The sequence below is a fragment of the Engystomops pustulosus genome, chromosome 3, assembly GCF_040894005.1.
Source record: "Engystomops pustulosus chromosome 3, aEngPut4.maternal, whole genome shotgun sequence".
NCBI lineage: Eukaryota > Metazoa > Chordata > Amphibia > Anura > Leptodactylidae > Engystomops > Engystomops pustulosus.
The window spans coordinates 218,246,157-218,259,887 of record NC_092413.1 but is presented as its reverse complement, the minus strand read 5'-3'; the positions used below and the strand labels follow the sequence as shown (position 1 = coordinate 218,259,887).

Here is a 13,731-nt window from a genome sequence, read left to right as displayed (position 1 = left end):
ATTATTTTGAGGGGGGTGCTGCCTGAGGCATGAGGCTCAACTTGCAGCATGGCTGGTGCACACCTGGTTCTAAGTCACAAGTGAAGTCCGTAATTGCAGAAAAACAGGATAAATTTCTTTCCCAGTAATCGTTAGATGATGTTATGAGTCCACACTTCTTGCAGCATGAATTGTTTAATTGTCACCCTTGCAAGTGCAAAATGTTATCGTCACTGGTATTTCAGAGGACAGGACAATAGGAAAAGTTATTACTGTAACTGTAAAAACTCAACAACGGCTCATGACTTACCGGTTGGTATCTCTGGCTACATCCTCAAACACACTCTGCACCCCGATCTCCAGCCGGGTGCAGCCATAGGACAACATGTCACTCAGATGCCGCTTCAGGCAGTAATCCGGCCGGGTCTCAATGGTGATTCCCACACACTTTGTGTTACTCCTTTCAGAATATCTGAGGAAACAATAAAAGTGTCAATTAAAGCAATAAGAGTAAAAGGAAAGTAACACTAGACAAGTGCCTATGCCCCCCCACACCCAGACTCCTATGATACATGACTGGGAATATGTACAAAAATATAACTACTATAATACTGCCCCTATGTACAAGAATATAACTACTATAATACTGCCCCCTATGTACAAGAATATAACTACTATAATACTGCCCCCTATGTACAAGAATATAACTACTATAATACTGCCCCCTATGTACAAGAATATAACTACTATAATACTGCCCCCTATGTACAGGAATATAACTATTATAATACTGCCCCCTATGTACAGGAATATAACTACTATAATACTGCCCCTATGTACAAGAATATAACTACTATAATACTGATCCCTATGTACAGGAATATAACTACTATAATACTGCCCCCTATGTACAAGAATATAACTACTATAATACTGATCCCTATGTACAGGAATATAACTACTATAATACTGCCCCCTATGTACAGGAATATAACTACTATAATACTGCCCCCTATGTACAAGAATATAACTACTATAATACTGATCCCTATGTACAGGAATATAACTACTATAATACTGCTCCCTATGTACAAGAATATATCTACTATAATACTGCCCTCTATGTACAAGAATATAACTACTATAATACTGCCCCCTATGTACAAGAATATAACTACTATAATACTGCTCCCTATGTACAAGAATATAACTACTATAATACTGCCCCCTATGTACAAGAATATAACTACTATAATACTGCCCCCTATGTACAAGAATAGAACTACTATAATACTGCCCCCTATGTACAGGAATAGAACTACTATAATACTGCCCCCTATGTACAAGAATATAACTACTATAATACTGCCCCTATGTACAAGAATATAACTACTATAATACTGTCCTTTATGTACAAGAATATAACTACTATAATACTGCCCCTATGTACAAGAATATAACTACTATAATACTGCCCCCTATGTACAGGAATATAACTACTATAATACTGCCCCCTATGTACAGGAATATAACTACTATAATACTGCCCCCTATGTACAAGAATATAACTACTATAATACTGCCCCCTATGTACAAGAATATAACTACTATAATACTGCCCCCTATGTACAAGAATATAACTACTATAATACTGCCCCCTATGTACAGGAATATAACTACTATAATACTGCCCCCTATGTACAGGAATATAACTACTATAATACTGCCCCCTATGTACAGGAATATAACTACTATAATACTGCCCCCTATGTACAGGAATATAACTACTATAATACTGCCCCCTATGTACAGGAATATAACTACTATAATACTGCCCCCTATGTACAGGAATATAACTACTATAATACTGCCCCCTATGTACAGGAATATAACTACTATAATACTGCCCCCTATGTACAGGAATATAACTACTAAATACTGCCCCCTATGTACAGGAATATAACTACTATAATACTGCCCCCTATGTACAGGAATATAACTACTATAATACTGCCCCTATGTACAAGAATATAACTACTATAATACTGCCCCCTATGTGCAGGAATATAACTACTATAATACTGCCCCCTATGTACAAGAATATAACTACTATAATACTGCCCCCTATGTACAGGAATATTACTATAATACTGCCCCCTATGTACAAGAATATAACTACTATAATACTGCCCCCTATGTACAAGAATATAACTACTATAATACTGCCCCCTATGTACAGGAATATAACTACTATAATACTGCCCCCCTATGTATAAGAATATAACTACTATAATACTGCCCCCTATGTACAGGAATATAACTACTATAATACTGCCCCCTATGTATAAGAATATAACTACTATAATACTGCCCCCTATGTACAGGAATATAACTACTATAATACTGCCCCCTATGTACAGGAATATAACTACTATAATACTGCCCCCTATGTACAAGAATATAACTACTATAATACTGCCCCCTATGTGCAGGAATATAACTACTATAATACTGCCCCCTATGTACAAGAATATAACTACTATAATACTGCCCCCTATGTACAGGAATATAACTACTATAATACTGCCCCTATGTACAAGAATATAACTACTATAATACTGCCCCCTATGTACAAGAATATAAGTACTATAATACTGCCCTCTATGTAAAGTAATATAACTACTATAATACTACCCCCTATGTACAAGAATATAAGTACTATAATACTGCCCTCTATGTAAAGTAATATAACTACTATAATACTGGGCTGTGCAGGGCCCTCTGTACCGCTGTGTATATTGCGGTAGCTGGGCGCTTGCCATGCATTGATGTATTGATGACAGATCACATAGTATCATTGCTTCCATAATGTCTTGTGCCCCCGGGGTTCCCCTTTATGCTATCACACAGCAGCACAGGACATGTGTCCATTCATCTCCTTACAATTTACACAAAGAAAATGAAAACCTCTTCATTGAAAAGTCTGTGACGGTCACAACACACGGATGACGCGGCGCTGCTTCTGCTGCACGGGAAGGGTTTCTATCCCCAGGGTAAATCCTTCTTTTTAATCTTTCTAAGGTGATGATTCAGAAGTATTTATGTTACAAATTCTTTATAGAATTAGAACAGAACAAGACTATGAAAGACGAGGCACAAAAATACTAAAGATGAGCAGGAGTCAGCGGACGCCAGCCCTGCGCAGTGTACAGGGAGGGAACGGAAAACAAAAATACTGCAGCAAGTACACAGTGCACACATACATACTACATGCTGGACAAACAAGCAACTACTATGATCCACCTGGACACATATGCAACTTAAAGGAAATCTAACATCAAAGCCCATCCTGATAAACCAGGGACAGAACACATAGATCCAGGCACCGGGACTGTGGTAATATTCTTATCTGTGTTATCCATGGCCTCCTTTCTTCTAAAATCAATGTTTTAAATTATGTTAATGAGATTTAAGGGCTCTGGGGGCGTTACCAGAGCACCTCCGTGCTGCAGAATCAGAATCTCTTGGAAGTCTACATACTTAAGACTAACAACACTTTTCCAAAACACATGGCTCTGTGTGCAGCTCCCCATGGCACACACTTAGTCTTGGGGAGGAGGTGAAATCCACCCTAAATAAAAATTCACATTCCTTCACCAAATCATTTTTGTTTTGATTCACAGATGTTTAGCTTAGGAATCCTGGAGCTCTCTCCCCTCTCTCACAGATGGAAGTCTAAGCACAATTTTTACAGATCTTAAGTCTAAAATCCATTCCCCCTCTGTGCACCCCCGTTCTATGTGCTGCAGCCCAAACATAAAGGGTTTGATGCCCCAGATTGCCGGAACATAGATCTCCATAAAAACTGTTACCGGAGGCAGGACCACCCTGCTGCTAAAGCACTTTATCAGTACAGACAAGGGTGTATCAGGTAAAATAATACCTTGAAGGAATTTTACCCCACGAAACTCCCAGCCTCATCAGGTGGGGCAAGTAATGTCCTTTCTAGAACTCCTTAATTTTATGTGAAATATTACCAACCTGAGGGGCCTGGTAGTATATTATTATTATTATCATTATTATTAGTAGAAGTAGTAATACTAGAGGTAGTAATAGTAAAAGTAGTAGTAGTGCTAGTAATAGTAGTAAAACTAGTGCTCGTAATAGTAATATTAGAAGTAATATTAGTAGTAAAAGTAGTAGTAGTAATAGTAGTGCTAGTAATAGTAATATTAGTAGTAGTAATAGTAATATTATTAGTAACAGTACAAGTAGTGCTAGTGATATTAGTAGTAGTAAAAGTAGTAGTTGTAGTAACAGTAGTAATAGTAGTGCTAGTAATAGTAGTAAAACTAGTGCTAGTAAAAGTAATATTAGTAGTAAAAGTAGTAGTAATAGTAGTAGTATTATTAGTAGTAATAGTAGTGCTAGAAATAGTAGTATTATTAGTAGTAATAGTAGTGCTAGTAATAGTAGTATTATTAGTAGTAATAGTAGTGCTAGAAATAGTTAAGCTAGTATTAGTAGTGGTAGTTGTAGTAATAGTTGGTAGCAATAATAGTAGCAGTAGTAATAGTAGTGGTACTAATAGTAGTAGTAATAGTAGTAGTTAGCAGTAATAATAGTTATAGTAGTAGTAGTAATAGTAGTGGTACTAATAGTAGTAGTAGTAATAGTAGTGGTACTAATAGTAGTAGTAGTAATAGTAGTGGTACTAATAGTAGTAGTAATAGTATTAGTTAGCAGTAATTATAGTAATAGTAGTAGAGTGTCCCCTTAAGTATCTTATGGGGATGGGGAGTTCTTTAATTTGGAATGTTCGGCATATTTTGATAAAGATGAAATGTATCAGAAGTGCAGGCGTGGATGATGCGCTGGGCGCTGATTTGCATACATGAGGCGGCTGAGCCCTGGGTGCAGGATGGGGAGGCAGCGCTCGGCTCCGCGCTCGCTCGCTCGGCTGTTACAGATGAAGCTTTTTACTCCGGGTTCAATTGCAGATTTTTTTCTCTCTCATCAATAACTCGTCTGGCAGCCGCAGATCTCGGACAAATTGCCGGCGCTTAATAAAACTAATTATATCTTTTTATTTTTTATAGATTACAAGGAGTATGTTCTTGGAGTGGCCTCCCACGCACACAGCACTTTTCTATCATTAGGAGAAGGTGTTTGTACTCGGCTGGGAGAATTCTCCAGCTCTCTTAAAGGAAACCCGTCAGCAGCTTCACAGCACTGTACTAACAGGTGGGGAGTCAGACCCTCTCCGCAATCCAGAGAATGAAGATGGCGTCATCACTGGTGGGTGGAGCGGCAGGGCGAGCACGTGCCCGGACACTTCATTCACTTATTATGTGGGAGCCGGGGACAGCTGAGCACAGCGCTCTGCTACCTCCAGCTGCCAACAACAGTCAGAGGGTTTAGAGCCGCAAAAGTGTTACTGGTGGGTGTTCGCTGTAATCTGCAGCAAACACCCTGCTTGTAAGGAGAGGGCTCAGCCCATGAATCCTCTCCATGATCCATTAACGAACTTGTCACATACCAATACATCACAAGGCGTTAAAGGGTTAAAATTAAGACCTACTTTCACTCAATGGGTGTGTAAAATTATGGTTGCCCCCAATTTGTAATTTATTTTCCTAAAAACAGACCTACTATTTTTTAACAACTATTGCATCACCTACTACATTTTTTTTATATTTTTGATCTCTTATTATTTTCAGCAAATTAGCTGGTCTTGTTTTTTGTGGGGGGAGCTGCACTTTTCATTAATATTATTCTTGGGCAAGTATGACTTTTGGATCCCTTCAGATTCTTTTTAGATCCATAGGACCCCACTATACGTTACAACCCGCCACAATGACTGCTAAGCATCTGGCACAGCGCAGATCACAGCGAGTCACACATCTACTGGGTGTAGTGCGAGCAAGTAACCTGCAAATAATACAGAATTCTCCTCCATCACCAGTGCATCACATGTGTAATGAACCAGAGCCGTCCTCTACTCAAGATCAAATCTAATGTAGGGAAAGGCAACTAATTACAGAGATAAGGAAGAGGTCAGCAAAGGGAAGACCCAGGGAGCAGCCAAGGAGTAACCTCCATGTACAACAGAGGTTAAATGTAATGGTAGTTCTATTCCTCTACATAGGGGGCAGTATTATAGTAGTTATATTCCTGTACATAGGGGGCAGTATTATAGTAGTTATATTCTTGTACATAGGGGGCAGTATTATAGTAGTTATATTCTTGTACATAGGGGGCAGTATTATAGTAGTTATATTCTTGTACATAGGGGGCAGTATTATAGTAGTTATATTCCTGTACATAGGGGCAGTATTATAGTAGTTATATTCCTCTACATAGGGGGCAGTATTATAGTAGTTATATTCTTGTACATAGGGGGCAGTATTATAGTAGTTATATTCTTGTACATAAAGGACAGTATTATAGTAGTTATATTCTTGTACATAGGGGGCAGTATTATAGTAGTTATATTCTTGTACATAGGGGGCAGTATTATAGTAGTTATATTCCTGTACATAGGGGACAGTATTATAGTAGTTATATTCTTGTACATAGGGGGCAGTATTATAGTAGTTATATTCTTGTACATAGGGGGCAGTATTATAGTAGTTATATTCTTGTACATAGGGGGCAGTATTATAGTAGTTATATTCCTGTACATAGGGGCAGTATTATAGTAGTTATATTCCTCTACATAGGGGGCAGTATTATAGTAGTTATATTCTTGTACATAGGGGGCAGTATTATAGTAGTTATATTCTTGTACATAGGGGGCAGTATTATAGTAGTTATATTCTTGTACATAGGGGGCAGTATTATAGTAGTTATATTCTTGTACATAGGGGGCAGTATTATAGTAGTTATATTCCTGTACATAGGGTCAGTATTATAGTAGTTATATTCTTGTACATAGGAGGCAGTATTATAGTAGTTATATTCTTGTACATAGGGGGCAGTATTATAGTAGTTATATTCCTGTACATAGGGGGCAGTATTATAGTAGTTATATTCTTGTACATAGGGGCAGTATTATAGTAGTTATATTATTGTACATAGGGGCAGTATTATTGTAGTTATATTCTTGTACATAGGGGACAGTATTATAGTAGTTATATTCTTGTACATAGGGGGCAGTATTATAGTAGTTATATTCCTGTACATAGGGGGCAGTATTATAGTAGTTATATTCCTGTACATAGGGTCAGTATTATAGTAGTTATATTCCTGTACATAGGGGGCAGTATTATACTAGTTATATTCTTGTACATAGGGGGCAGTATTATAGTAGTTATATTCTTGTACATAGGGGGCAGTATTATAGTAGTTATATTCTTGTACATAGGGGGCAGTATTATAGTAGATATATTCTTGTACATAGGGGGCAGTATTATAGTAGTTATATTCTTGTACATAAAGGACAGTATTATAGTAGTTATATTCTTGTACATAGGGGGCAGTATTATAGTAGTTATATTCTTGTACATAGGGGCAGTATTATTGTAGTTATATTCTTGTACATAGGGGACAGTATTATAGTAGTTATATTCTTGTACATAGGGGGCAGTATTATAGTAGTTATATTCCTGTACATAGGGGGCAGTATTATAGTAGTTATATTCCTGTACATAGGGTCAGTATTATAGTAGTTATATTCTTGTACATAGGGGGCAGTATTATAGTAGTTATATTCTTGTACATAGGGGGCAGTATTATAGTAGTTATATTCCTGTACATAGGGGACAGTATTATAGTAGTTATATTCTTGTACATAGGGGGCAGTATTATAGTAGTTATATTCTTGTACATAGGGGGCAGTATTATAGTAGTTATATTCTTGTACATAGGGGGCAGTATTATAGTAGTTATATTCCTGTACATAGGGTCAGTATTATAGTAGTTATATTCTTGTACATAGGAGGCAGTATTATAGTAGTTATATTCTTCTACATAGGGGGCAGTATTATAGTAGTTATATTCCTGTACATAGGGGGCAGTATTATAGTAGTTATATTCTTGTACATAGGGGCAGTATTATAGTAGATATATTCTTGTACATAGGGGGCAGTATTATAGTAGTTATATTCCTGTACATAGGGGACAGTATTATAGTAGTTATATTCCTGTACATAGGGGCAGTATTATAGTAGTTATATTATTGTACATAGGGGCAGTATTATAGTAGTTATATTCTTGTACATAGGGGGCAGTATTATAGTAGTTATATTCCTGTACATAGGGGGCAGTATTATAGTAGTTATATTCCTGTACATAGGGTCAGTATTATAGTAGTTATATTCCTGTACATAGGGGGCAGTATTATACTAGTTATATTCTTGTACATAGGGGGCAGTATTATAGTAGTTATATTCTTGTACATAGGGGGCAGTATTATAGTAGTTATATTCTTGTACATAGGGGCAGTATTATAGTAGATATATTCTTGTACATAGGGGGCAGTATTGTAGTAGTTATATTCCTGTACATAGGGGACAGTATTATAGTAGTTATATTCCTGTACATAGGGGCAGTATTATAGTAGTTATATTATTGTACATAGGGGCAGTATTATAGTAGTTATATTCTTGTACATAGGGGCAGTATTATAGTAGTTATATTCTTGTACATAGGGGGCAGTATTATAGTAGTTATATTCCTGTACATAGGGGGCAGTATTATAGTAGTTATATTCTTGTACATAGGGGGCAGTATTATAGTAGTTATATTCCTGTACATAGGGGGCAGTATTATACTAGTTATATTCTTGTACATAGGGGGCAGTATTATAGTAGTTATATTCTTGTACATAGGGGGCAGTATTATAGTAGTTAGGTATGAGTAAGGACCGCTAAAAATGTAAAGGTCCGAAACGCGTCACCCAGTCCTGTTTGTACAAACATGTTTTTATCATGTTTTGTTATTTTTTCACTATGTTTTCGTTTTTAATCACTCTTTTTTGATACTAATAAACTTTCAAGATTTTTACTTAAGCTGGTGCCGAAGGACGCTTTTCTCCTCTTGTTTATTCCTGCATACCCTACCTGGGACCGGACCAGGCTTGTTAGTCCCGGCGAGCACAGCAGCATCTATTCGGAGCGACCCACTCATTTTCCACAGGTGAGCTTACACTTTTGTTCTATCCCACCATTTTGCATTATAGTAGTTATATTCTTGTACACAGGGGGCAGTATTATAGTAGTTATATTCCTGTACATAGGGGGAAGTATTATAGTAGTTATATTCCTGTACATAGTGGCAGTATTATAGTAGTTATATTCCTGTACCTAGAGGGCAGTATTATAGTAGTTATATTCTTGTACACAGGGGGCAGTATTATAGTAGTTATATTCCTGTACATAGGGGGAAGTATTATAGTAGTTATATTCCTGTACATAGTGGCAGTATTATAGTAGTTATATTCCTGTACATAGAGGGCAGTATTATAGTAGTTATATTCTTGTACACAGGGGGCAGTATTATAGTAGTTATATTCCTGTACATAGTGGCAGTATTATAGTAGTTATATTCCTGTACATAGGGGGCAGTAGTATAGTAGTTATATTCTTGTACATAGGGGGCAGTAGTATAGTAGTTATATTCCTGTACATAGGGGGCAGTATTATAGTAGTTATATTCCTGTACATAGGGGGCAGTAGTATAGTAGTTATATTCCTGTACATAGGGGGCAGTATTATAGTAGTTATATTCCTGTACATAGGGGGCAGTATTATAGTAGTTATATTCCTGTACATAGGGGGCAGTATTATAGTAGTTATATTCCTGTACATAGGGGGCAGTATTATAGTAGTTATATTCCTGTACATAGGGGGCAGTATTATAGTAGTTATATTCCTGTACATAGGGGGCAGTATTATAGTAGTTATATTCCTGTACATAGGGGGCAGTATTATAGTAGTTATATTCCTGTACATAGGGGGCAGTATTATAGTAGTTATATTCCTGTACATAGGGGGCAGTATTATAGTAGTTATATTCCTGTACATAGGGGGCAATATTATAGTAGTTATATTCCTGTACATAGGGGGCAGTATTATAGTAGTTATATTCCTGTACATAGGGGGCAGTATTATAGTAGTTATATTCCTGTACATAGGGGGCAGTATTATAGTAGTTATATTCCTGTACATAGGGGGCAGTATTATAGTAGTTATATTCCTGTACATAGGGGGCAGTAGTATAGTAGTTATATTCCTGTACATAGGGGGCAGTATTATAGTAGTTATATTCCTGTACATAGGGGGCAGTATTATAGTAGTTATATTCCTGTACATAGGGGGCAGTATTATAGTAGTTATATTCCTGTACATAGGGGGCAGTATTATAGTAGTTATATTCCTGTACATAGGGGGCAGTATTATAGTAGTTATATTCCTGTACATAGGGGGCAGTATTATAGTAGTTATATTCCTGTACATAGGGGGCAGTATTATAGTAGTTATATTCCTGTACATAGGGGGCAGGATTATAGTAGTTATATTCTTGTACATAGGGGGCAGTATTATAGTAGTTATATTCTTGTACATAGGGGGCAGTATTATAGTAGTTATATTCCTGTACATAGGGGGCAGGATTATAGTAGTTATATTCCTGTACATAGGGGGCAGGATTATAGTAGTTATATCCTTGTACATAGGGGGCAGTATTATAGTAGTTATATCCTTGTACATAGGGGGCAGTATTATAGTAGTTATATTCTTGTACATAGGGGGCAGTATTATAGTAGTTATATTCTTGTACATAGGGGGCAGTATTATAGTAGTTATATCCTTGTACATAGGGGGCAGTATTATAGTAGTTATATTCTTGTACATAGGGGGCAGTATTATAGTAGTTATATTCTTGTACATAGGGGGCAGTATTATAGTAGTTATATTCTTGTACATAGGGGGCAGTATTATAGTAGTTATATTCTTGTACATGGTTGGCAGTATTATAGTAGTTATATTCTTGTACATGGTTGGCAGTATTATAGTAGTTATATTCTTGTACATAGGGGGCAGTATTATAGTAGTTATATTCTTGTACATAGGGGGCAGTATTATAGTAGTTATATTCTTGTACATAGGGGGCAGTATTATAGTAGTTATATTCTTGTACATAGGGGGCAGTATTATAGTAGTTATATTCCTGTACATAGGGAGCAGTATTATAGTAGTTATATTCCTGTACATAGGGAGCAGTATTATAGTAGTTATATTCCTGTACATAGGGGGCAGTATTATAGTAGTTATATTCTTGTACATAGGGAGCAGTATTATAGTAGTTATATTCTTGTACATAGGGGGGCAGTATTATAGTAGTTATATTCTTGTACATGGTTGGCAGTATTATAGTAGTTATATTCTTGTACATAGGGGGCAGTATTATAGTAGTTATATTCATGTACAAAGGGGGCAGTATTATAGTAGTTATATTCCTGTACATAGGGGGCAGTATTATAGTAGTTCTATTCTTGTACATAGGGGGCAGTATTATAGTAGTTATATTCTTGTACAAAGGGGGCAGTATTATAGTAGTTATATTCCTGTACATAGGGGGCAGTATTATAGTAGTTATATTCTTGTACATAGGGAGCAGTATTATAGTAGTTATATTCCTGTACATAGGGGGCAGTATTATAGTAGTTATATTCTTGTACATAGGGGCAGTATTATAGTAGTTATATTCTTGTACATAGGGGGGCAGTATTATAGTAGTTATATTCTTGTACATGGTTGGCAGTATTATAGTAGTTATATTCTTGTACATAGGGGGCAGTATTATAGTAGTTGTATTCTTGTACATAGGGGGCAGTATTATAGTAGTTATATTCTTGTACATAGGGGGCAGTATTATAGTAGTTATATTCTTGTACATAGGGGGCAGTATTATAGTAGTTATATTCCTGTACATAGGGAGCAGTATTATAGTAGTTACTGCCCCCTATGTACAGGAATATAACTACTATAATACTGCTCCCTATGTACAGGAATATAACTACTATAATACTGCCCCCTATGTACAAGAATATAACTACTATAATACTGCCCCCTATGTACAAGAATATAACTACTATAATACTGCCCCCTATGTACAAGAATACAACTACTATAATACTGCCCCCTATGTACAAGAATATAACTACTATAATACTGCCAACCATGTACAAGAATATAACTACTATAATACTGCCCCCCTATGTACAAGAATATAACTACTATAATACTGCCCCTATGTACAAGAATATAACTACTATAATACTGCCCCCTATGTACAGGAATATAACTACTATAATACTGCTCCCTATGTACAAGAATATAACTACTATAATACTGCCCCCTATGTACAGGAATATAACTACTATAATACTGCCCCCTTTGTACAAGAATATAACTACTATAATACTGCCCCCTATGTACAAGAATATAACTACTATAATACTGCCAACCATGTACAAGAATATAACTACTATAATACTGCCCCCCTATGTACAAGAATATAACTACTATAATACTGCCCCTATGTACAAGAATATAACTACTATAATACTGCCCCCTATGTACAGGAATATAACTACTATAATACTGCTCCCTATGTACAGGAATATAACTACTATAATACTGCTCCCTATGTACAGGAATATAACTACTATAATACTGCTCCCTATGTACAAGAATATAACTACTATAATACTGCTCCCTATGTACAAGAATATAACTACTATAATACTGCCCCCTATGTACAGTAATATAACTACTATAATACTGCTCCCTATGTACAGGAATATAACTACTATAATACTGCTCCCTATGTACAGGAATATAACTACTATAATACTGCCCCCTATGTACAAGAATATAACTACTATAATACTGCCCCCTATGTACAAGAATATAACTACTATAATACTGCCCCCTATGTACAAGAATATAACTACTATAATACTGCCCCCTATGTACAAGAATATAACTACTATAATACTGCCAACCATGTACAAGAATATAACTACTATAATACTGCCCCCTATGTACAAGAATATAACTACTATAATACTGCCCCCTATGTACAAGAATATAACTACTATAATACTGCCCCCTATGTACAAGAATATAACTACTATAATACTGCCCCCTATGTACAAGAATATAACTACTATAATACTGCCCCCTATGTACAAGGATATAACTACTATAATACTGCCCCCTATGTACAAGAATATAACTACTATAATACTGCCCCCTATGTACAAGAATATAACTACTATAATACTGCCCCCTATGTACAAGGATATAACTACTATAATACTGCCCCCTATGTACAAGAATATAACTACTATAATACTGCCCCCTATGTACAAGAATATAACTACTATAATACTGCCCCCTATGTACAGGAATATATTATAGTAGTTATATTCTTGTACATAGGGAGCAGTATTATAGTAGTTATATTCCTGTACATAGAGGGCAGTATTATAGTAGTTATATTCCTGTACATAGGGGGCAGTATTATAGTAGTTATATTCTTGTACATAGGTGGCAGTATTATAGTAGTTATATTCCTGTACATAGGGGGCAGTATTATAGTAGTTATATTCCTGTACATAGGGGGCAGTATTATAGTAGTTATATTCCTGTACATAGGGAGCAGTGTTATAGTAGTTATATTCTTGTACATAGGGAGCAGTATTATAGTAGTTATATTCCTGTACATAGGGGGCAGTATTATAGT

General features: G+C 36.1%; 1 protein-coding gene across 1 annotated transcript in view; it reads right to left on the bottom strand.

Annotated features, from left to right (window-relative positions):
• Window positions 1–13,731, bottom strand: part of ELP3 (elongator acetyltransferase complex subunit 3) — an 87,229-nt gene that overhangs the window by 53,894 nt on the left and 19,604 nt on the right. The window contains exon 8 of the mRNA XM_072143844.1: window positions 290–451. Coding sequence (XP_071999945.1) covers window positions 290–451 — 162 coding nt within the window. The remainder of the gene's footprint in view (window positions 1–289; window positions 452–13,731) is intronic.